Source organism: Chrysochloris asiatica, unplaced genomic scaffold, assembly GCF_000296735.1.
Source record: "Chrysochloris asiatica unplaced genomic scaffold, ChrAsi1.0 scaffold00050, whole genome shotgun sequence".
NCBI classification, from domain to species: domain Eukaryota; kingdom Metazoa; phylum Chordata; class Mammalia; order Afrosoricida; family Chrysochloridae; genus Chrysochloris; species Chrysochloris asiatica.
The window spans coordinates 4,297,062-4,323,036 of record NW_006408568.1 but is presented as its reverse complement, the minus strand read 5'-3'; the positions used below and the strand labels follow the sequence as shown (position 1 = coordinate 4,323,036).

General features: G+C 39.9%; 1 protein-coding gene across 1 annotated transcript; it reads left to right on the top strand.

The window, feature by feature from the left end:
• The first annotated feature begins 809 nt into the window (after nt 1-809).
• Nucleotides 810-20,567, top strand: LOC102818379 (chromosome unknown open reading frame, human C12orf5). The gene is made up of 6 exons (XM_006862768.1): nt 810-841; nt 9,480-9,517; nt 12,337-12,458; nt 13,802-13,879; nt 18,006-18,116; nt 20,136-20,567. The coding sequence occupies exons 1-6, from the start codon at nt 810-812 to the stop codon at nt 20,565-20,567; spliced, it is 813 nt and encodes a 270-aa protein (XP_006862830.1).
• Nucleotides 20,568-25,975: the final 5,408 nt, after the last annotated feature.

Below are 25,975 nucleotides of genomic sequence, written 5' to 3'. Positions count from 1 at the left end.
CGTTATTATGGCTAGGTACCATTATTCCATTTTACCCATCACATAACTGAGGGTTAGGTTAAGTAACTAACCCTCTAAACAATGAAAGTTCTAAATGTTGGAGTTGGGAGCTGAAACTGGGACGTTCTAAGCCCACAGACCTGACTTTGCTGACCCTACAGCCTCAATGTTAGAGATTGATGGCTAAACCTCATCGGACAGTCTGTATGACGTTGTACACCTGTGAGGTATTTCTCATCTTGGAGTCCGGGTGTGGCGCTGAAGGATAAGCACCGGACCCGATTGGCAGTTCAAACTCACCAGCCGCTCCCCGGAAATCCTATACAGGGTCGTTAATGGGTCGGAACCGACTCCACAGCACTTAACAACAACAATTGGCAGCACTTCAGATTCATGTTAAGTCAACCAAAAATCAGAGGACTGGTTTCCTTATTACGCCGTATCCAGGTTCTGACCCCACACAGAAATCATTTTTACAGGGAACTCCCAGGGTGAGCTTGTTCGCCCGCACCTGCAGCGCGCCAATCACAGGTTCGCGCGCAGGGGCGCAAGCGCCACAGTCCTGGGAGGGGCTTCATTTTCTACCAGTCTCCGCCGACCCCCCCGGTCTGCCTCCTCTCTGATTGGCCTCTCTGTGATGACGTAAGATACCTTCTCAGCCTATGGTGTCGAAGCCGGCCGGCGGGTCGGGGTTGGCGGAAGTCGTGTGGGCAAAGTGAGTCCGCAGTGCAGAGAAGCGGCGAGGAGCGGTGCGGGAGTCAGACGCCGAGCTGTGGCCATTGCTTCGCCGCCTTACAGGCTCCGGGAAGATGACCCGCTTCTCTCTGATCGTTATCCGACAGTGAGTATTGCTGCCCTTCTCTCTTGCTCATTATCGGGTGTGTTTCGGGTTTGGGGAAGGGAACATTAATCCCCACTCTTCTCCCGGTTGCTCTACCGTGGGAGGGTGGACTCGGACCGAGCTTTTTCTGGGAGCTTTCACAAGTGTTACCTCATTTCGGCCCCTCCCTTTGCCCTGCCCCAAGCTGTCCAGAGGGAGGAAAGCAAGTCTTAAATCGCCGATGAGAGTGAGGTCTACACGGATAGGTCACCCAGGTTCCCAGCCAGTTCGTATCAGAGCTGAAACCCAAGAAAGAAAAACCATGTCTCCACACTCCATCGTTTTTGCTCCTAAGCAGCGTCTAAAGAGTTTGATACTGGCTGACATTTTGAAACTGGCTGCCTCCCTCTTTCCTGTCTCGGCTGATCCTCTCGTTTGCCAGTCTCCAGTTTATATTTGAGATTGATTTCTTCCCTCCCGAGATTACAGTTCTGGGAGAGCAAAGAGCCTCCGCCCTCCCTTCGGCGGACCGCATTATCTCTAGCAAAAGTATTTCAATCGTCACAACAGATTACAGGCAGTCGCTGAGTGCCTTTTATCTTTCTCAACAGATTTCCAAGTGTCAATGGGAAGTGAAACGCCAACAGTAGTTAAGAACCCAGATATTTGAACCAAGACAGATCCTCGTTCTAGCTAGGTTCTCTCTGTACTTGGGCCTCAATTAACTAATTTAACCTCTCTCTAACCTCATTTTCCTGATTCATGAAATGGAGATAATAATAGTGCTCTGGGTTAGTTACTGTGAGAATTAACTGAGAAAGGGAAAAGTGTATATAGAGCAACAGCGAGGGAAGAAATATATTTGGTGGTGGTTATGTGCCGTGGAGCCGGTTCCGACTCACAGCGACCCTGTACAGGATTTCCGAGGCTGTAAATCTTTACGGGAGCAGAAAGCCTCTTCTGTCTCCCGCGGAACAGCTGGTGGTTTCAAACGGCTGACCTTGAGGTTCGCAGCCCCATTTGTAACCACTATGCTACCAGAGTAATTTCAGGAAAGAGTTGCTGGGTTGCACAAATGGTTAAATGAAGCTCTTGAAAACTAATGGATAGGTTGGAGGTTCAAGTACACCCAGAACACCTGGGAAGAAAGACTTCTCCCCTTGTGATCTTCTTAAAATATATAGGTACAGATATAAATATATAGATACATATCAACCATTGATGCATCTTATGGAGCTATGGTGGTACAGTGGTTAAGCCCTTTGGCTGCTAACTGAAAGGTCAGCTGTTCAAATTTACCGGCTGCTCTGTTGTGAATAGGCGTGGCAGTCTGTGTCCCGTAAAGATTTCTATCTGAGAAACCCTACGGGGCAGTTCTACTCTGCCATGCAGGGATGCTTTTAGAGTCCATAGCAATGGGTTATGGAGCAGGGAGCTTGAATATTATTTTTTCTATAAGGACAGCTTTGATAAAACATGCAGCTAGTCCTCAATGGCTAATGCGTCAGACTGCAAAGTCGTTTGAACTGCAGTGTTGGTGGTTCAAGCTCACCAGCTGCTCCTTGGAAACCCTAACAGGGTTGCTATGGGTTGGAATTGACACAACGGGACTTAACATGACATAATTTAACAAAAGCAACAACAGTCCTCAAATATGTATATAATTGTATTGGACCAGCATTTTTGAGTAGGTACTATATGCCAATGGACTGAGTTACACAGATAAATAAGATACCATTTCTGCCTTCCTGGAGCTCACAAGGAACACAAAACAAATACAGTTTAGCATTCTCAAGCTGACTTTAACTGGTTCTTCTGCCCTGTTCTGTAAGAAGACAATCTTGGACTCATCTAAGTCCTGGCTTGGTGTGCAGTACAATAAGCACTAAATTGGTTTGAATCATAAGGTTGGTGGTCCAATTCTCCAGCCACTCCTTGGAAACCCTATACAGGGTCGCTATGAGTTGTAACTGACTCAACGGCACTAAACAACAATTCTGAACTAGAAATATTGCTTCTCTGTGCCTCTTTTGTACACCTCAGCATTTTAAAGAAAGCAGGGAATTTACTTGATCTACTTAACAGGGGCTACAGTTACGGTTAGGAGCTCTGGTAGCGTAGTGGTTACGAATCGGGCTGCGAACCTTAAGGTCAGCGGTTCGAAACTACCAGCCGCTCTGCGGGAGAAAGATGAGGCTTTCTACTCCCGTAAAGATTTACACCCTCGGAAACCCTATACAGGGTCGCTATGGGTCGGAACCGACTCGATGGCACATAACAACAACAGTTACGGTTATGGAAGAGAATTTTCTGAATTTTCTGATCCTTGAACCAGCCAACACAGTATCTGACACAGTGTTATAGCTCAAGTATTTTAAGAAATCTACGTTAAAGCACCCTTGGAAAAATATCAAACTCACTGCAATCAAGTAGATTCTGACTCATAATGACAGAGTAGAATTGCCCTGTAGAGTTTCCAAGGCAACTGCTAACCACAAGCTGTTCCACCAGAGAAAGATGAGACTTTCTGCTCCGACAAAGATTTACAGCCTCAGGAACCTTATATAGGGTCACTATGAGGCAAAACCGGCTTTATGGCACTCAACAACAAATTTTGCTGGAAGCATACAATTATATCTTTCTCCCACCTGGGGAAGTAAGGTGATCTCAGTTTAAACCCTTACCTTACCGTACCGTATGAAGGCTCTATAACCACGTTGCTCTTTGGGCTGGGAAGCCCACTCCACCCAATGTCTCCTGCAGAATCTTTTATAGACAGTGGCGGTGGTGGTGTGCCATGGAGTCAATTGGCTGTAAATCTATATGGTAGCAGAAAGCCTTATCTTTCTTCCGCATAATGGCTGGTAGTTTTGAACTGCTGATCTTGAGGTTAGCAGCCCGACTTGTAACCACTATGCTACCAGAGCTCCTTTATAGACAGTATCTACTTGAATATATGAGTGTTATTGTCTCCCTGCTTCTTTGTATCATCTTTATGTGCATCTCCATAGAAATCAGTTCAAAAGTAAGCCTTCGTAAGTTATTAATAAGGGCCAGGTATGGCGCGGTAGGATAAAGCACTGAACTATAAGGTCGGTTTGAACCGAAAGGTGTGTGGTTCAACCCGCCAGCTATTCCTCAGAGACCTTATACTGGAGCTCTGGTAGTGTATCGGTTACAAATTGGGCTGTGAACAGCAAGGTCAGCAGTTCGAAACTAACAGCTGTTCCACGGGAGAAAGATTAGGCTTTCTGCTCCCGTAAAGATTTATAGCCTCGGAAACTCTGTACAGGCTCTCTGTGAGTCGGAACCGACTCAATGGCACATAACAACAACAACACCGACTGATGCACATAACAACAGGCACTATTTTAGTTAAATTCTGACAACACCCAGTGAGGTAAAGATAGCTTCAGCTTGCAGGTGAGGAAACATCATGTGGCTGGCATAAAGCCAAACTGCAATTTATGAATCTGTGGTTACTGTACTTAGTCTTAGTTTCCTGGTGCTGTTATAACAGAAATACCACAAGTGGATGGCTTTAATGAACAGAAAATTATTTTCTCATTGTTGTTAAGTGCACTTTATGACAACATTGATTGTCTTAAAACACATCCTGGTGTGATGCTGTAGGTTAATGTGCTGGACTGAAAAGTCAGTTTGAACAGCAACGTTGGTGATTCAAGCTCACCAGCCGCTACTCAGAAACCCTATGTAGGGCCACTATGGGTTGGAACCAACTCAAGGGCACTTAACAACAGTAACTCGGTTATGATCTCATTAATATAACAAAGACTTCCCAAATGGGATTATTTCCATGGGTAAAACCAGGCCAAACCCACTGCTGTGAAACCAGTCTTGACTTATACAGTGAGGCATAGAATTTCTTAGCCTAAATCTTCATGGGAGTTGACAGTCTCATCTTTTTCCTGAGGAGCATTGGTGGGTTTGAACTACTGACCTTGAGGTTAGTAGTCCAACTCTAATCCCACAGCGTCACCAGGGCTCTTTATGTAGCACATTTTGTGGGACAAAATTTCTTTCCGCAACATTTTATATTTTGCACTGTTTCCCTACCCCGCTCCCTGACTCATGCTAATAACCTCGCTTTGCATTAGTAATGTGAATCATTTTTGGAAAATAATGCCCAAGATTTTGAACTTCAGTTCTGTTACTAATACAGTGTAACTTCTCATGATCGTATACCACACCATTGTTGAAAAATACTACATATATTATGTATAATTCCTTTACACACGGATATAAAGGAATTGTCATCCATACAACACATTGAAGGACCTAGTATTTCTTGAAATGTAATTTGAGGTGTTTGCAATCAACTGCAAAATCATCTACTTCACCTCAGTTTTTAACCATCTCTTAAAAACTTTTTTTTTTAACTTTAATGTCAGTTATTTTCTGTTGAATATTAATCCTTTAGATCATCTATATGTGTAGTTTTGTAACTGATATTTGTGTTTTTGTTTTTAATGGGGTTGGTCGATTGGGGAGAGTCTTTGTTACTAGGACTAATCTACGAATAAACATAAATATATGATAAGTTGGGAAATTTATTTACAAGTTTTGTTTTTTGCCTCAGATCAGCTAGGAATAGTCTTTTACCAACCCTGAAATCTATATTTTCATATGAATTAATTGGTGTAGAGGAATTAGGATACAGTTATTGGTAAGTGCTGCTGAGTGAGTTCCTATTCATGGCGATCCTGTATAGGGTTTTTGAGGAGTGACTGGTGAGTTTGCATCGCCAACCTTTTGGTTCAAAATGATCTTGCGGTTCTGTTTTTAACCTAGAGCACCCTCACCAGGACTCAGCTATACTCATGATTGAATATCAGGTAGTAATAGGAAGCTTTGTTTCCATCTACGAGAAATCTTATCTTTTGAAAATGTGCCCCAAATGCAAACATATTTCCTATGATTTGTCGCTTTTGTGGCAAAACTGAGTACTTGTCTATTGCATTTAAATTCTATAAAAGGATGTGACTGAGAAGTTAAGTTTCTATCTGATTTTTTTAAAGAAATGCCACAGAGTATAAATCGTGACTGAAAAAATATCTTTTAAATGAAGTGTGATAACGTACAAAATGAATGGTATCCATTTGTAGAACCTATAAATGGCTGGTCATAAGACCACTTCTTGGCATAGTGTTTGGATTCTTGCAGAGTCAGGTGTCCTGTTTTCGGAGTGGATTACACATTGCAGATTCTGAAAATGGGTGGTATTACTCCTGACACTTTCAGAATGTATTCCTCTGACCTTTCAGTTCCCTCCACATTCACTACTGATACTACAAACCAAACTTGTGTTAAGGGAAGTAAATTAATAGTAAAACAAGTTTAGCTATCTACTTACCTTTTCGAACGTGGTGGCACCATACGATAAGCACTGGACTGCAAACCACAAGGTACACGGTTCGAGCCTGCCAGCTACTCCACATAAGAATGATGAGACTTTCTACTCCCTTGAAGATGTAAAGCTTTGGGAACCCTTAACAGGTTCACTATGAGTCGGAACCAACTCCATGACGCTTAACACTTAACAATACTTTCTGTCTCCCAAAACAAATTTTAAGTTTGTTTAAGACCTTTTTAAAGTGTTTAAGAACAAAGATGTCAGTTTGATGCCTGACCCAAGCCATGGTATTTTCAATAACCTCATAAGCATGTAAGAGTTGGACAGTGAATAAGGAAGATCTTAGAAGAATTGATGCATTTGAGTTATGGTGTTGGAGGAGAATATTGAAAGCAACATGGACTGCCAAAAGAGCCAACCAGTCTGTGTTGGAAGAAGTACAGCCAGAGTGCTCCTTGGAAGTCAGGATGGCCAGACTGTCTCTCATACTTTGGACATATTATCAGGAGTGACCAGTCCCTGGAGAAGGATATTATGATTGGTGAAGTGGAGGATCAGAGAAGAAGAGGAAGATCACCCACGAGATGGATGGGTTGAAGTATAGCAATAGTTGTGAGGTTGGTGCAGGAGTGGGCATTGCTTTGTTTTGTTGTGCATAGGGTTGCTAATGAGTGGGTATGGACTCGATGGAATCTAACAACAATATTAATGTTGTTAAGTGCTGTCAAGTCAGTCCCAACTCATAGTGAACTCTGTATTGGGTTTCCGAGGAGCGACAGGTGTGGTTGAACCACCGACCTTGCAGTTAAAACTGACCTTGCAGCCCAATGCATTATCATGCAGTGCCATACCAGGACTCCAAAAATATCATGATAGAGCTGATAAAAGCTGTAAAATTAAGTAGTTGTGAAAGTTTTTTGTGAAAAGGATTTCTATTTCTGGATTCCTACTCTATAATGGAAGGAACTCTGGTAGCGTAGTGGTTACAAATCAGGTTGCTAATCTCATGGTCAGCAGTTCAAAACTACCAGCTGTTCTGCGGGAGAAAGATGAAGCTTTCTGCTCCCATAAAGATTTACAGCCTCGGAAACCCTGTACAGGGTTGCTATGAGTCGGAACTGACTCCACGGCCCATAACAACAAAAACTGCTCTATAATGGAGTCCTGGTGTGGCGTTGTGGGTTAAAAAGCCAGACTGCAAAGTTGTTTGAACTGCACGGTTGGTGGTTCAAGCTCACCAGCTGCTCCTTGGAAACCCTGTATAGGGTCGCTATCGGTCAGAATCGACTTCCATGGCACATAACAACAACAGCATTTCTTGAGGATCTATACCAAGTAGAGGGATTGTTGGGTCATATGGTATTTCTGTTTCCAACTTTTTGAGAAAACGCCATACTGTTTTCCACGGTAGTTGCATCATTTTACAGCCCCACCAGTAGTGTAGAAGGGTCCCAGTTTCTCCACACCTTCACCAGCATTTTTTATTGTCTCTCTAGTTTCAACTTTTTCCAAGATGGCAGTTGGAATTCTAGAGCATGTAGCTTTTTATGACTGCCTTTCTTTTCTTTTTTTCTTTTTTTTTTAGTGATACAATTAGTCCCTGATTTATGATAGGGTTCCCTTCTGATGACTCTGTCATAAATCAGTTTTGACATAAGTCAGTACCTTCACCCTCCCTGTTTTAATCATTATTGCCTTTTTTTACCAGTATCTTTATAAATCCGATCTTTGTTTTGTGGAGTTGGCATTAGAATGATAAGCAAATTATGCTGCAATATTTTATGTAGTACATAAATTTTTTATGTAGTCCCCCCCACAAAAAAACAAAACAAAACATAAGTACAGTTTGTCTTAACTCAAATATGTCATATGTTCAGGACTACCTATATACATTTAAGATTTCTCCGTGTCTTTTGTGGCTTGGGATTTCACTTCTTTTTATTGTTGAGTGATAATCCATTGTATGGATGTACTGCCGTTTGTTTTTGCACTTAACTATTGAAGGACATCTTGGTTGCTTCCAGTTTTTGACAGTTATGAATAAAGATGCTATAGTCCTGGTGTGGTGTTGCAGGATAATGAACTGTGGACCACAAGGTCGGTTTGAACCAGAAGAAGGTTGATGTTTCTAACCCATCAGCCACTCTTTGGAAACCCTATATAGGGTCACTATAAGTCAGAATGACTTGACAGCACTTAACAGCAAAACTTCGTGTACAAGTTATTATGTACACGTTTTCAACTCATCAGAGTAAATGTCTAGGAATGTGAATGCTGAGATTGTATGAGAGGCCCATGGTTAGCTGTGTAAGAGATTCTGAAAATGCCTTCCAGAATGACTGCACCATTCCACCAGCAATGAATGAGAGTTTCCCTTGCTTCTTCTTTGTCTTCATCAGCAGTTGATGTTGTCAAATATTTTGGGTTGATTTCGTTTTTTAAATTCTTCTAAGTGTAACCTAAAGTTCATTTCTCCAGTGTGGTTTGCAGGAAATTTTTCAGTTTAACATAGCATAACAAGAAACGAGAAAAATCAGGGATTCCTAAGGTTTTGTATACTTTTAAAGGATCTTCCACTTGTAAGTAACTTAAGATTGAAAATGATGTATACATTTTAATTTTGGACAGTTTCTTAGATCATCCATTAAATCCCACCACTACCACCATGAGTTGCCCTTGAGTTAATTCTGACTCATTGTGTGACCAGTAGAATGGTTCTTTTTAAAATTGGGAAAATACATGCTTTCTTTTTAAAATTGGGAAAATAACAAAACATGTCAACTCAACAGTTTGTACATGTACAATTTTGTGATGCTGATTACATTCTTCAAGTTGCGCAACCATTCTTGGTATCCTTTTCCAAATCATATGATTCCGCAGCCATGAAAATGAACTTACTGCCCCCTAGGCACAAACTCTTCAGTTTATCCTCCACCACAGGATTTTCAATGGCTGGTTTCTCCCAAGTAGGCCATAAGACCTTTCTTGTGAGTTACTTCTGGGTGAGCTTTGAATCTCAGCTTTGTAGTGTACAGTCAAGCACTGTGATCATTTACACCATGCAGGGGATCCATATTCAGAGTAGAGTATCAAATGTTAGTTTAGATGAAATTGTCTTCTTGTGAGCGCGATTATAAGGTATGTTATAAGGTCCATAAGATCTCTAGGACTGTTATTGTCCTTTTGTTTTATTAGTAATAATTTTGCTGATTTTTCCCCCCATCTCAAAATAACTTAATTTGCTAATTAAGTTTTTTTCTTCTTCTTCCTCCCTCTCTGTTTCAGTGGGGAAACCAAGTTAAACAAGGAGAAAATAATTCAAGGTTGGTGTAATCCTGTTATTTTAGCTCTTTCTCCTCTAATGTTACTGTGATATGTTAATCAGATTTGGTGGGTGGGGTGAACTGGGAAGTGTACTGTGAATTGGAATTATAGAATTAAAGCATCATTATAACAGAAATATGACCAGAATGGTTGGTAACTAAGAAGAACAAATCTCTTAAATGACTACTTTGGACTGGCCCAATATAAGTAAGGAGTTATATTGGGTTTTAGGTGTCTTAGAATTAAACTGCATAGGTTTAAAATGATTTCCTATTGGAAGCATAAAGTTTACTGGCTAGTGATAGTAGTATTTTCCAGCTAAGATAGTTGTTTTAATTTTAGTAGTAGCAAAGAAGAGGTTTAAAAAAAGAGAACTGTTCTCACATGTATTTTGTTACTTTATTCTGAACACGTTTTTCCTTCCTGTTCAGTTAACTTGAGCTTAGACCCTGAGCTCCCTGTGACCCAGCTAGTCTGACTTTTCAAAGCTTGTCTTGGGTGAGCTTTCATCTGGACATACTGTTTCTGTGCTATGATGATGAAAGCATTGAGTTTGCTGTTGTTAGGAAATTCTGGGGTTTGGAGACAGTGGTTTTCATGCCCCATGTGTATATAACGGTCCTCGAAACTAATCTAATAATTAAATGAACCCTTGTTTTCAAATGACACTTAACCCACCCAAATCATCTTTTGTACTTTAATCCCTTGCCACATGTACTTTTAGATGCAGTGAAGTCAGTTTTTGCTTTCTCGTTGAGAATACACAAAGCAGAACGTACATCGATTCAACAGTTTTAACACTTACCACTCAGTGACATCGATTGCATTCTTCAGACTGTGCAGCCATTCTCGCCTTCTTTTTTCCAGTTGCTTCGCCCTCACTAACATAAACTCATCCGCCCCCTGAGTGTCTTACCGAGTTTTTGAGTTGCTGTATAGTCAGTTAGATTCCCTATAGGTAGATCTTAGAGAAGATAGTGCTCACCAGCCTTCCTCTCTTTATATTCCCTCTCCTCCATGTTCTCTGTTCACCCTCTGGAGTCCCAGTTAGATAGTCAAGAATTCTTATTCTCTTTTTCATATCCCTATATGTCTTAAATGTGTTCCATATCCTTGTATCTGTGTTTCATTCTTGGCAATATATTGAGCTCTGTTTTGCATCCATATAGCTTCCTTTTAATTTAATCACTCTCTTACTCCATTGCGGAATTCTTTTTGTTCTTTTCTGGGATTTTTTTTCCCCTTCCCTCAGCAATTCTGTTTTAATTTTAAAATATCTGGTTCTTTTAAAAACCCTCGGATAACTTTTGATGGTCTCAAGTTGCTTTCTTATTTTTATGTTTCTATTTTTTGTGTGTCATTTATTCATACTTTTATATACTGTATTTGCGGATTTAGCTGTCTGAAGTCTTTATGGGTCTAAATTTGTCATAGTGATACTGCAAAATGGTGGTTCGTGCTGCCTGCCACAAGAAAAACCAGTTACCCCGAGACAGGAGTGTGGTGAAGTAAGCAAGTTTTAGTGTATATTGGATCTACAGGAGGCAGAGGGGACTGCGTAGTGTCTTCCAAAGATGGTCAACCTAAGAAGAAAGGGAAAAGAAGATTTCTAGTGATTTGGGGCAGGACTTCGAGTGGGGAGGTCCAGGACTTTCAGACGCATGTCCTACTTATCTCCAGTTGTGCTGATTCCTCGGGAACTTCAGGCACTTCTTTGCTCCTAGAGTAGGCCTTGGGGTGGATGTAACTACTGGTTAACCTGAAGGACAGTACAGACCACAGTTGCCACTACTGACCTCTCTTCTGACAAGATGGTGTCACTTTTACCAGTTGGCGGCCTCATCGTAGAGGAACAGTCTCTTGGAAAAAGCTGAACACCTGTGTGTCTTCATTTCTTAGTGTGGATGTTACAGAAGTACAAGTGGATGGCTGTAACAAACAGAAATGTATTTTATCTTAGTTTGCTGTTTGTAGTTAAGTGCCATCAAGTCGGTTCTGATTCATAGCGACCCTGTATAGGGTTTCTGAGGAGCCAACCTTGTGGTTCAAACCGACCTTGCAATCCAGTGCTTACCCTTCAGTGCCACAGGAGACTTGGAAGTCCGAATTCAGGACACCCGAGAAAACTCTCTGTCCACTCTGGAGAAGAAACCTTGCCTCAGTCTCTAGTCTTTTGTGTTTCCGGGTTACTTGATGCTTTCGACATGATGACTGCTGCCACTCTCCCCGTTTCTTACTTGCTTGCCTCTGTGTCTAGTCTTTTCCTTGGCATTACTCCAGTGGTTAGGTTAATGACACACTTACACTGGTATGGCCACATTAACATCCAAAGAAAATCTTATTTCCAAATGGAAGTATTTCCACAGGCATCCAAACTCCAAACGCACTGCTGTCCGATCAATTTAGATTCATGGAGACCTTATAGGACAGACCCTATAGAACTGCTTCATAGGGCTTCCAGTGTTGTAAATCTTTATGAAAGCAGATTGCCATATTCTCCCACAGAGCAGCTGGTGGGCTTGAACTGCTAACCTATTGGTTAGAGCTGAGCACTTTAACCACTGTACCACCAGGGATCCTTTCCCCAGGTATAGGGGTTAGGACCCCAGCATTTATTTTTGAGGTACAATCTATAATGCTAAGCCTTTGTAGAATATTGACATATTTTTCCTGTTGTCTGTTCTCTGAAGCTGCCTAAGGGAATTTTTTTTTTTTTTTTCTGAAACACTGAAAATGTAATATTTGTTCACGTCTAATTTAATTTGTATCACTTATGTATGTTTCTCAAATGTTGTTGCTCCTTTTCTTAATACCATAGGCCAAGGAATAGATGCGCCTCTTTCAGAAACTGGATTTAAACAAGCTGCAGCTGCTGGCCTGTTCCTCAGTAAAGTGACGTTTACTCATGTGTTCTCCAGTGACCTTGTGAGGACAAAGCAGGTAATTTAGAGTCGAGGTGGAGGCGAGTGGGTCAGAAGTCTTATTACGAGGTAACCTTGGAGTCTACCACCAGAAACTGTAGGGTACTGAATCACAGAGACCCCATCACTCCTGACCCCTTTCCTGTCACACAGTGCTGACTTTTTTCATTTTATTTTAGTTTGGTAATTTTCAAATTAGACTAGTTTTGAAAAAAATTGTCTAGTAACAGTACAAACAAGATGTCCATGAGGGAGCGAGCCAGCAGAAACAGCAGGTAGGGGCATTTAACCTGCAGAAATGTCAGATATTAGAATGGCCAAATACAGTAAAAAAAAACAAAAAACAAAAAAACACCCCAGCTATTTTAGCAGATTACAGAACTAAAAAAAAGTTTGAAATATTTTAAGGGGACAGAATGTTTTTAAAATCCCAGTGATGAGGAAAACACCAAATCAACTTCTAAATGTATAAAACATAATGTTGAAATAAAAAACTCAATGAACAGGATCTTTTGTAACCGTCCACAAGGGAGTTAACAGGTTTGGGATTTGCCTCTCCTCATAAAAAAACTAGAAAACATGACACAAGATACAAAACAAGTGTCTTCAGACACTGGACTAAAGGTAGCATGGGGCCATGTCCCTGAATCGGGAGAAAACAAAGTGAGCACTAAGATTGTCCTGTTTTCTGACTGATGTAATTTCCACAGTATGGCAGAGGAGGGTACCCAAATAGAGCACAGTGAGTCGAAGGGAAAGAGGTGGGTATTTGGGAAAGCCAGGATTACTAAAATTTGAGGGACAGATGCTGGAAGAGGGAGCTAACAGAGAAGCAGGACCAGGAATGTCTATAGGGACCCTCCATGAATATTAGGTTGGCTATTAATCTGCATGTGCATGTGGTGAAACTAACAGGGAGAGAATAATTACTGGCAGCTGGCAATTTCTCGAACTTGCACAGGGCTGGGAATGAAGTATTTGAGTTTCCATCAGCCAAAGTAGAGAGATTTCGATGAATCCACTGAGAGTGGCTCAAGGAGCTCTGGTAGCATAGTCAGCACTTTGAATACCAGTCCCTCTGCAGGAGAAAGATGAGGCATTCTGCTCTCAACAGGATTGACAGTCTCAGAAACCCACCCCGTGCAAGGTCTCTGTGAGTCAGAACCGACACCACCACCACCACCCACAGAAAGCGCCACCTTAGTAATGAGGCTGAAATACAGGCTTAAGAAAGGCTAATCTAGACCTGTCCTCATGAAAGTTAAAACACTCCTCAAAAAGATCAAATGCATCTGGAGATACTTTAGGCCAGAATGATAGTGACTTTTATGAGACAAGAAACAGCTGTGTTTTGATTTTCAGACCATGCATGGGATTTTGGAGAAAAGTAAATTGTGCAAAGATATGACAGTAAAGTATGATTCAAGACTTCGAGAAAGGGTAAGCAGTTTATTTACAGATTACTGTTTATCATAAATTGTCAATAAGCCACATCACTTTTAGATACATTCCTGTTAGGGATCTGGAATCAACAGATGTGTTAAGATTTACTATGAGGCAGTCATTATACACACTCTATATATAGTATCTTATTTTTAAATTATTAGTATCTTTTTGAGAGATGTCTCTTTTAAAACCAAGATATACCAGGGGGCCTCAAAAAATTTGGAAAAATGGCAATTAAAGATAATAGAATTTTTCCATGAACTTCTTGAAGTCCCCTTGTAATGGTAAGAACTTAACATAGTACAGAGTTTAGAGTAAAAACGAAACATGCCTTCCTCACCTTCCAGTCCAGTTTTAAATATGAATCAACTTCTTATGCTCCTTTTATATACTAGAAATGCATCTTCCAAAGTTGTGATTTAGCTAACGCTGTGAAGCAATTTGAGATCTGGATTTTAAACAGACTTGTCATTTTAGAACTGTATTTTTATTTTACTGTGTCACTGACTGGTTACTATCCCAGCCAGCTCTGTCGTTTCTTCTATATTGTTTGTGGCTAGTTGCTGTGGACTTGATTCATGGGGACTGCTTGTGGGCACAATAAGCCTTTGAAGGCTTCACAAAGCCTGTCTTCTTTCACACCCCTGGGTGGGTTTGAACGGCCAGCCGGTCTTTCGACTAGTAGTCGAGCTCTTGACAGTTTGTACCACCCAGCGACTCCTCAGTTGCTCATATCCAGTTAGAAATGTAACAAAATGATAGAGCTTCAACATCTGTGCTGCTTGGAAAGCCTCATCCTGTCTGAGGACCAGTGCTCAAACTTGCTAAGCACCAGTGTGCTCAGCTTAATGGAATGCTGAATGGCGGAGACTCTTATCACATAATAGAAGGCATTTTTCTTGGGTTAGGCCATCTTTTCTTACTCTGTGCTCTCTGGGGGCTTGGGAGGGGACCATTGCATTCTCTATCTTGACTTAAGTTACTAAGCTGATAAATTCCAAATACAATCAAACTTGTGAAAGCTGGAAGCTGTTTAAGGAGGAAAACTGTCAGAGAAGGGGAACTCAGATACATTTCACTGAGAGGGCTATAAAGGTGCACCTGTCAAAAGTGGAAAATTTATGAGACCTGGAAAAGCATGGCAGGCCTGTCACACTCTTCTCACATGTCTCAGTGTATGTGCACTTAGCTTAGGTCTTAACTAAGCTTTACACATGCATGCCAAACTGCCAGCTGTTTATTTCTGTTTGCCCCCTAGCTACTTCCAACCCAGTGGGACTCAACAATCTTTTCTCTAAAGGGCTCCTGCTGTACTCATTTATAGAAGCTATGAATTCTTGACTCCTCACTGTTTCCCACATGGTGCATCTTATCACCATCATGTCAGTTCTACCTCTTAGTATTCTTAAATCCATTCATTTCTTTTCCAACCTACAGCTGCTCTCCCATAGCAGACCAGCGTCCTCTTTCACCTAGCTTAAGGTAATAGGGATTCTCCTGTTTTCTGTCAAGCACCTTCTCTTCCAATCTGATCTCCACATTACAGTCAGAGTCATCTTTTGAAAATGTAATTTCAGTGCTTTTGTGTACAGCACTTCACTTGTTGCCTTTGACTTCAAGAGGTTGTCCAGACTTTTTAAAACCTGACTGTGATCTGTTTGATCCTCAGCCTGTCTCCTCCCTTTTCGCCTCACCCTCAGTGTTCCTGCTGTCTAAACAAGAACAGTGAGCTCTCACAGGGAGCTCACCGCATGCAGGCAGTGTGCCAGGCTCTGCAGGCTTATTTATCTTCACAGCAACCCAACAAGGATGGTAACCCTTGCTTTACAGATGCAGAAACCAAGGTGCACATGGGTTATGTTTATGCCTAGGGTACACCAAGCAAGTAACAGCAGATCTGAGATTTAATTCAAGGCTTCAGACCCTGGATTCCATGCTCAGGACCACTGATAACAGGCCTCTTTCAGATCATCTCTGAGTTGCCAAATGCCCTGTGCTCACTCCTCACTGAACTTCGGAGTCCCACGTCCACTCTGCTTGAATACTTGCTCCTCAAACCTGACCAGCTTCTACTTGCCTTTCAGGCCTTGGGCTTCTGTGATTTCCCAAGTGCAGAATAGACCTCTCTCCTGTGAGCTTCAGTGTCCTGTGTCTCCCTCCATCCTGGTGGTCTTTCACTATTGTTCATTGGTTAGTATCCCCACCACCCCGTCGTCTGGGGAGCTGTATGGAACTGTCTCCCCTTCACCACTGTGATCTCACTGCCTAACATGCATTTCTAAGTCATCCTGAATGTTTGTTTAGTAAGTGAATAGGTCTATTCTTGTACAGAAAAAGCAAGTGATGATTTTTAATGTTCCTCTTTGTAACAGAAGTTGCTCAACAGATTGAGGATATAAGAATTAGAACTTGAGGATTGGAACATGGATGGGTTTTATAACAAAATGTGTATATATTTTTACTTTAATGTTTACCAAAAATATTTTGTTATTAAGAAGCTTGATTTTGTAATTAAAAACTTAAATTTTAAATTATTTCAGAAGCAAAAATAATATTTCAGTATTGGATTTTTCTCTGCTTAGGTTACTGGATTTTTTTTGGGGGGGAGCAAACCAATGGATAATGATTTGTCTCTTTATATATCTTATTTAGCAAGAAGGTCCATTACACGGTGTGAAAAAAGTGATAACTTAAAAAAAAAAATAGTTAAAATTTCTACCACCCACAGATACATATTATTAATGTTTTGGCATGTATGTTCCTGACTTATATCTTTCAGTCTGTCTGTTTCTATCTATAGGTTAGCATATGTTTTTATTATATGTTTTTACAATACATACTAGAATCTTATATAATATATATACTGTTTCTAAGTCAGCTATTCACACTTAATATGTAGTGTTTTCATTGCGTATAAATACACATCAATATTATCACTTAATTAATGACTATATTATTCCAGTATGTGGCGATCACAGTTTTTAAAGCAAGCTACTGCTGAGGATTGATGTTGCATTGGTTAAAGTCCTCAGCTGCTAACCCAGAGGTCTGCAGCTCGGACCCATCAGTGGCCCTGCGGGAAAAAAGCTGGCAATCTGCTCCCGTAAAGATCACAATTTAGGAAGTCCTCTGGGGGGAGTTCTGGCTGTCCTATAGGGTCCTGTGAGTCAGAATCACCATGAAGGCTCAGACAACAGGAACAACTATGGATGGGCCAGCTAGGCTATGATTTACTTTCACTGATGGTATAAATAGTGCTAAAATAAACAGATTTGTACTGAATTCTTTATGTACTTATGAGATAAATTCCTACCAGTGATATTACTGAATGTGTACTTTTTAAGGTTTTTTATACATGCCACTAAGCTGCCTTCCAGAAAAGTACCATTTTATGCTCCCTTGAGTGATCTGAGAGAACATTTCTTTTTCTTCCACCAACACTAGATATTATAAATCTCTTTGATCTTCTAGCTCAATAGCTTAAAGATGGTATCATTTAAATTTTCACATTTTTGACTCGTAATTAGCGAGAAGATTTCCTCACATTTCTTAGCCACTGGATTCTTTTGTGATTTCAGTTTCATTTGTTAGGGGTCCATCTCAAATAAATCTAGAAAATCCTGCAACTTTGAATTCCCCAGATGTGGATTTGAAATTTCAGTTTGCTTATTATTGGCTGTGAGGATATAGGCAAATTGCTTAGTTTCTGAAATTCAGCTTGCTCATTTTTTTAAGTATGGAGCTAAAAATACCTGTTTCTTCAAGCTCTTGTGAAGGTGAAGTATGGAGCATTTGTGTTCATAGTGATACGACTGACTTGGTATGTTTGTCTCTGTCCCTGTAGTCTCTGCATAGGCCTGTATTCCTCCAGGAAAAGTCTTGCCTTCTACTTACACTAGCTTCATTGGGTTGTTCCATATAGCCCACTGTGACATAGTGGACAACTCAAGATTTCAGCTGCATTTTCTAGGGTGCATGGCCTGCTCGCTACTCAGAATATTCATGTTGTCAAGTCAAAGGAGTAAGTGGGAGGAAACTAAGCTTTGTTCTTAACTTGCCATAAACATGTGCTTAGTTTGCAAATTAACTTGAGGCAATTTTATGTCTTGAATCATTGCAGAAATATGGGGTTGCAGAAGGCAAGCCGCTGGCTGAGCTAAGGGCATTGGCCAAAGCAGCTGGGGAAGAAATTCCCATATTCACACCACCTGGAGGAGAGACGTTAGAACAGGTATGTGTGTAGAACCCAGAAACAAGTTACCACTTTGATGAATTTGCCAATGTCATAGAATCGCTAAAATCTGACTCATTTTATCAATCAGATGTTTCTAAATTTTAGCTGAGCCGTTTAAAAGTTGCTTAGTTCATAAAACAACTCTGTGATATGATATATTATCAGGATGATCACTTAATCAATGATTATTATTTCAGTATACAGATAACATGTTTTTTTTATCCTTGCTTGCTTGTGTAAGTAGGCAGTCAGTTCTGATGAGGGGTCAAGAAAATGTGTTGTTAGACAGTAATTGCCTTCGAGTCAACTCCGACTCCTGGTAACCCATATGTATCAGAGTAGAACTCTGTTCCAGAGAATTTTTAATGGCAGATTTTTCAGAAGTAGAGCACTAGGCGTCTCTGGGTCGACTCAGACCTTTCAGCTAGCAGCTGAGTATGTCATCTGATGCATAAGGAGCAATGATGTCAGCTATTGTAGTGGTGTTCCTAGGTTGGAGTCTTTCCAGAAGCAGACTGCCACTGCCACATCTTTGCTCCCTCTAATTATCATCTACTGCACTGCAGAGTGACTCTGAGTCCGAATCGACTTGACTGTAGCAAGTTTAGTGTGGTAGACAGTAATATCAATGTGGGGCTGTTGATGGAGAGTGATTGGTGAAATTACCCAAGAAGTGAAATCCTCAAGCCTGCCCTACCCCTTCAGCCCTGTTACTGATGTCATCACAGTGGCAGCATTTCTAAGTATAAGGATGGACTTTTATTATTATTTTTTTTAATAGTCTTTTGAGGACTACAAATTACAAAGTCAAAGTGGATGACTATGTCGAAATCTCATAAATACATGATGCCACCTGTGCGGCAGGAACGCTTTTCCAGAGTTACTCGCCTAACAAATCCGCCCCGTTCAGTGTTATCAATTATAATGCTCTTTTTCATAAGATTAATCTATCTTTATTTTAAATTAGGTTCCACGTTATTCCTTCAAGATGAACTTGTCATTTTAAACAGTGTATTCTTGGCTCATAAGAATGACACTTTAGAGAGGGGCAGTTTCCACTCAGTCTCTGGTGGCATTCTTCACTAATAATAAAACCTTCAAAATGTCCACTTTCAACATGAAGTCTCTCTTCCCTCCAAAAATACGGTCACATTTTGTTTTCTAATGACTACAATGGGTAGCAGCAGAAAAAGAGAAAGGTAAATTTTTTTAAATGGCAACTAGAATATGTCAGTGTAGGATAAACATCGAACTGCTAACTGCAAGGTTGGCTATTCAAACGTATCAGCCGCTCGGCCGAAACCCTGTACAGGGTCACTATGAGTGGAAACCAACTCGATAGAACTTGACAATAGCAGAGTGTATCAGCAGCCGGATGGCTGAATCATTACAGAATATATTAAGAAACTAAAGCCAGTCGTTTATGACCAAGTAGAATATATCATTATCATTGCACTTCATTGTTTATGACAAATACTTTAGCCAACGGGGAAAACAAGCTCTGTTTAGAGGCACAGTGAGAGCACGCCGATCACTTGACCATTTCAACCTTTTTTATGGGGTTTGGAACTAGTACCAGTTATTTCTCTTATTTGCATTCTTACCTGTCCTTTCTTACTGATCTAAGAGTATTACGCTGAATGGAAACTTTCCTGAGGACAGAATATTTTTGTTCTAACTGAGCTGGAGTGCCAGGTAAAGTTTCCTGGTTAGCACTGTAGTTTCCATATATTTGTGGATTTCCCTAACTAGACTGAGTGCTTTGAAGTTAGAAATCCGTAATTGTCATTTATTTGTCATGGTCCCCAGTCTACTTCCATAGTATCCCTGGCATATGGTGGACAGTTACTTAGGGGTTTTGAAATCACTGAGAGACTGAATAGAAAGATAGGCTAGAGTTCCTGTGTTATGTGGACATATTAGAAAAAATAAACTCAGTTTTGCTCTTCATTTCTGTTTTAGGCAATCATGAGTGTACTCTGGTGGAGAACATTCACCTTTTCTCTTTTCTTCTAGGTAAAAATGCGTGGAAAAGACTTTTTTGAGTTTCTATGCCAGCTGATCCTGAAAGAAGCAGGCCAGAAAGAACAGTTTTCCCAAGGAGCATCAGGTCACTGTCTAGAACCTTCTCTGGCAGAAATATTTCCTTTAGGAAAAAACTGTGGATCTGAGCTTAATTCAGATGGTGGCACCCTAGGTTTAGTAGCCAATGTCTTAGTTGTGAGCCATGGTGCTTATATGAGAAGCCTGTTTGGTTATTTTCTCACTGACCTTAAGTGTTCCCTACCAGCGACTCTGAGCAAATCCGAACTCACGTCAGTCAGCCCCAATACAGGGATCAGTCTCTTTATCATAAACTTTGAGGAGGGAAAAGAAGTTAAGCCAACAATTGAATGTATTTGCATGAACTTGCAGGATCATCTAAATGGAATGGTTGAAACCAGCTAAATTTAAATCTCCGTCAGAATCTTAATAGTTTTGAGCCTCTGAGAGAGTGCCTTTTGCTTCATTTCTTCCCTCTGCTTGTGTTGATTTGCAAACGGTTAAAAAGCTTTCTATTATCTAAAGTTACGATTTTATATGGAGCCATAGCCACATAAAACACTAATGGGAAACCATTTAGAATGGACTTCTTTTGTCTGAGTACAGTTGGCATTTTCCAGAGTAATATTACCACCTTGCTAAATTGCATCTCTGGATTGTAAATGGATGAAGGACTTCACTGTTGCAGTATGGAAAATGCATAGTGTCTGAAAAGCCTAGCCTATTGTATTTGCTCTTGGTCAGATACTGTGTGTGTGTTTTTTTATTATCTCATCCAGGAACTGTAATATTTTCTTCATATTTATAGTGACAGTATGTTATGTATTTAAAGAAAAGTCTGCCCTTTACATGAAAAATTAACATAAGCTTATGTAAAATTGTGACACTAAAATGTATTTTGTAGAAACAGAAAAAATTCCAAATAGTTTGGAATTTTTATTCTAGAAGGATTGACATGTGGATGAGCACAGATTAGGATTGTAGACTAGATCGGTGAGGGACAGAAATTAAAGATATCATTAGATTTTTTAAAAAAGGAAAGAAGGAATCTCTGAATGGGAGTGTGTCGTAGAAGAGCAACTTTTCTAAATGATACCAAAATTAATCTGACTGATGTCAAAACCAGTGAAAGCTAGGAGAGTCTCCCTCCCCTCCAAAAGAATTTGACTAAGAAGAAAGAAAAAACTATACACTTGCTTCTTAACTAACCTGTAGGGTGAAAAGGCTCTAAATAAAGTAAACAGTTAGATAGCACCGCACAGGATGACTTCAGAATAAAAGAGAAGGCCTCATTGAAAAGTGATGGTTTCATAACCACAGCGGGTCGTTTTGTGGAAGGGCGGGTTGCCCTTTCTTGCCACTAGATGGCACTGGAGGAAAACCATTGTGATTATCTTAATTTTGTAGCTTAGTCTTTCAAACAGCTTTATCTAAATAAATAAAGTGTTTTGCACATAGTTTGCTTTTAAGTTGTGCTGATGAGTATTGTAAGACGATGAAGACTAAAATAAGCCAAAATTCAGTCAGAATTTACTTTGAATCTTATTTAAATTACATGTAAAGTTTGGTGTTTATTACCTTGTTTCCTAATTTGAGTGACACTCTCAGGATTATTGGCAGTATTGGAACAGAGCTTGTAGCTGAATACCAGAGGAAATAAAACTTGAAAATCAGCAGTAAAGAATAAATTATTGTTTATCCTCCTACCAGCCAAAAATAATAATTAACATTTTGTTATATTTGCTTTCCTTCTTTTTAATAAATGAAACCTTTTAAGATGTAAATTAATCTCTTCTAACCATTAATGTCCCGTTCCCATCCCCCACTCTGATAAGACAATGACTCTGTGTATGCTTTCATCCAGTTTGTTTGTTTTTTAACATTTTCACCTGCTACCTTAGGAAACTATTGTAAGATTTGTGTCATTGCCATCAAGCTGAGTGTATGTTTCACATGTGCTTTGGATGCAGGGCTTATGTTGATATGTATGGATGCTATTGTAACTACTATATTGAATAAATAAAGAATATTTTGTTGATTTATTCCTTTGTTGATAGGCATTTAAGTATTTCATCTAGCTCTTATAAAACCTGCAAATGCATATTTTTGCTGAATGGCCAAACAACAACAAAAATGTTTACTGCAAATTAGTTAAATGGTTTCCTATAGAAACAATTCTACAATGTGCATTTTATTGTATCTTTGGATCATTAAAAGTACATTTCCAGGTTTTATAAGAGCCCACCCAGTTTTCAGCCTCACTAAGCAGTATTAGAGAGTTCTTGGGTTTCCACATTATTCTCAACACCTGGTAGTAGTTTTTGCTGTTTTACTGAGTAAAACTGGTATTTTAATTACTTTTTCAATACTACTATTTCCTCTTATTCTGGACACTTTTAAACTAAAAATTTATGTACTATGATATATATGTTTGTATATAGGAAATCATATATATATACTTAAAAAAATTTTGGATGGTGGAAGGGACTGTTGGGCTTTTTTTTTTTTTTAATTAAATGAATGATGCTGTAAGAGTAGTTGAAATATTCTGGGTACCAGTTCTCACTCTGTTAAATGCATTGCAAACATCCACCAGTTTGTTGTCTTTAGCCTTGTTCTAGGATAGTTTTTTCCTTAGAAGTGTTTCAGTTTTTAAACGAAATGAACAGTATCTTGTCCTTTATGGCTTGTGTATGTTTGTCCTTAACGTCCTCTCGAGCATGAGGTCATACAATAATCTTTTTCATATAACTTTAAAGGCATTTTGAATGTTAAATCTGTCAGCTCTCTGGAATTGATTTTTGTATGGTGTAAGGTAAGAGGATCCTAAGTGTTGGACTGCTAAAGCAGTGGAGCAATGGTGTGGCGCTGTAGGTTAATGTGCTGGACTGCAAAGTCAGTTTGAAGTACAAGGTCAGTGGTTCTGTGTCACCAGCCAGTCCTCGGAAACCTTATACAGAGTCACTATGAGTCTTAACAAGTGAAGCAAGTATTCCCACCATTAAGACTCCGTCCATTTCCATTGTGATTCTACTCTCCCTTGTCTCCCTCCCCTATATTTGGCCTATATGATAAATTCTGTATCAGTATTATACTTCGTACTTATGACTATACAATTGAATGTGTAGTAGGGTGAATAACTCCTTGTACATTTCTTTAAAATAGACTCTATTTTCTAACAGTTTTAATTTACAGAAGTATTATACAGAAGCCTTCTTTTCCCTCCTTGTTTCCCCTTATAATTGATGAACTGACATTGATACAGTGTTAACTAAAATCTATAGTTTATATTGGAGCACTGCAGGCGCTTTAGGATTAGCACTGAATTGCTAACTGCAAGGTCAGTGGTCTGAGCCTACCATGTGCTCTATGGAAGAAAGATGAGACTTTGTGTTCCTATAAAGATTATATGGGGTCACTATGAGTCAGAACCAACTTGACAGCACTTAACAACAACATAGTTTACATTAGGGTTCATTCTTTGTGTTGTACAATTCTATGGGTTTTGACAAGTGCTCGGTGTCATTGTACAAAAAAAGTTTCACTGCCTTAAAATTACCCTGTGCTGGGCTTATTCATCCCTCTCTCTCTCCCTGAAACCCTGGTAATAGCACTAATCTTTTTTTTTTTTTTTTTTACTGTTTTCATATTTTTTCATTTCCAGAATGTTATATGGTTGCAATCATAAAGGACTGGCTTCTTCCACTTGGCACCATGCACTTAAGGTTTCTCTATAGCTTCATAGGCTCATGGATCATTTTTGCTTTCTAAATTTTATGTTGAGAATATACACAGCAAAGCATATACCAATTCATATGTACCATTTAGTGTTTCTATAGGTGCCACTTAGTGTTTCTATAGGTACCATTTAGTGACACTGATTATATTCTTCAAGTTGTGTTTTTAGTCTTACCCTCCTTTCATGAATTCTTCCCCCATTAAAACAACTACTGCCCTTTAGGGTTCCTATTTGGAGTCCTGGTGTGGTGCTATGGGTCAATGCACTATAATGCAAAGTTGGTTTAAACCACAAGGTTGGCAGTTCAGGCTCACCAGCCGCTCCTTGAAACCCTATTCAGGGTTGCTATTGGTCAGAACTGACTCAACTGCACTTAACAACAGGGTTCCTATCTAATATTTCTAATTGCTGTTGTCAATTTGATCCCATATCGATCTTTAAAAAGCATAATGGTCAAGGCAGACTTTTTTTTTCCCACCCAACTAATTCAAGTATTCTGTTTTAAGTTGACTTCAGTGAATATTTTTGGTTTCAAGTTTATCTCAGTGCAATAGTTTGAGGGATTCATCTACCCGCCATGGCTCCAGTAAGTCTAGAGTTCATGAGACGTCGCAATTCTGTTGTGAACTTTTCCCTTTTGATTTGGATTCTTTGGAATCTTGGCTCAAAATGGCAGCTGAGCACCATCCAGTTCTGGTCTCATGGTCATATTCCTGACTGGCCTATTTATTGCAAAATAATCCACTGTATAGATGTACCACAGTTGTTCTTTCACTTAATGAAGAATATATTGGTTCTCATTTTTTACCATTACGAATAAAGCTTCTGGAAACATCTGTGTGCAGGGGTTTATTTGAAAGCTTTTCATTCATTTGGGTCAATACCTAGGAGTGTGATCGCTGGATTATTTGCTAAGACTGTTTTCGCTCTGTAAGAAAAACTGCCAAATGGTCTTCCAAGGTATCACTACCATTGCCTCTTACCCCTAGCAGTGAATGAGAATTCCTTAGCATTTGGTGGTGTCAGTGTTGTGGATTTTAGCCTCAATAGGCCTGTGAGGGCAGTGGTGTTTTCAGTGGTAGGATTCTCACCTTCCCTGCAACCTCAGTCAGTGAGATTGTCACTCTGCCTGGATTGCTACTTAGCTATTAAATCCTCCTAAGACAGAAATCCTGGTGTGGTGGGTTAAACAACTGCAAAGCCATTTGACCTGCAAGGTGGGCAATTCAAGCTCTTCAGCTGCTCCTCAGAAACCCTGTACAGGGTTGCTGTGGGTCGGAATTGACTCGATGGCACTTAGCAACAACAAGACAGAAAGTTAGGATGATCATGGGACCTAATTTGTGAATTTTTTCATGATTTTGTACTAATGTATGCCTGGAAAGTGTTGCCACATATATTTTGTTCAATTTCATAGTTTTGTCAAGAGGCAAGTCTGGTACCAGTTACCGTAAGATGATATTGTCACATGAGGAATTACAGTAATGTAGAGAGTACAAGGATTGGGCTTTAAATCTTGGAAACCATGCAACAGATAACGTGTTTGAAGCTTCTAGCAGTCAGGATGTATGAGTATATCATGAAACTTCCTACAAATATATATCATGTAGACACATTTTTTTCTTTATCCTCTCTCATACTCACCTCATCAATTGTGTTTAAAAAAACTATGTTTTGAGAAAAGGATTCTTTCAAGCCTGTGGAAGGAAAACATCTAGAGTTGGACATCTCTTTTCCTCTTCAATTTTAATTTATCTTCTATAATGGAATGAAGGCCTATTTACTCCCCAAATGATTATTTTGGTGCTCCTTCATTCGTGTAAACGTTATAAGCAGAGGACAGACTGATTATTTGTTTAAAAACAAAGACTGGAGGGAACTTCTAGATCATTAATTCTGGTACCTGCCTTTGAAAGGAGCTCTGGTAGCATAGTGGTTACGAATCGGGCTGCGAAACTTAAGGTCAGCGGTTCTAAACTACCAGCTGCTCCGCGGGAGAAAGATGAGGCTTTCTACTCCCGTAAAGATTTACACCCTCGGAAACCCTATACAGGGTCACTATGGGTCGGAACCG

What these genes read in the sequence shown, in the direction of transcription:
- LOC102818379 (XM_006862768.1), top strand. Translation starts at nt 810, where the DNA reads ATGACCCGCTTCTCTCTGATCGTTATCCGACA. An exon ending in TCTCTGATCGTTATCCGACA is followed by an intron (nt 842 to 9,479) that starts GTGAGTATTGCT and finishes TCTCTGTTTCAG; the next exon opens with TGGGGAAACCAAGTTAAACA. An exon ending in ATTCAAGACTTCGAGAAAGG is followed by an intron (nt 13,880 to 18,005) that starts GTAAGCAGTTTA and finishes GAATCATTGCAG; the next exon opens with AAATATGGGGTTGCAGAAGG.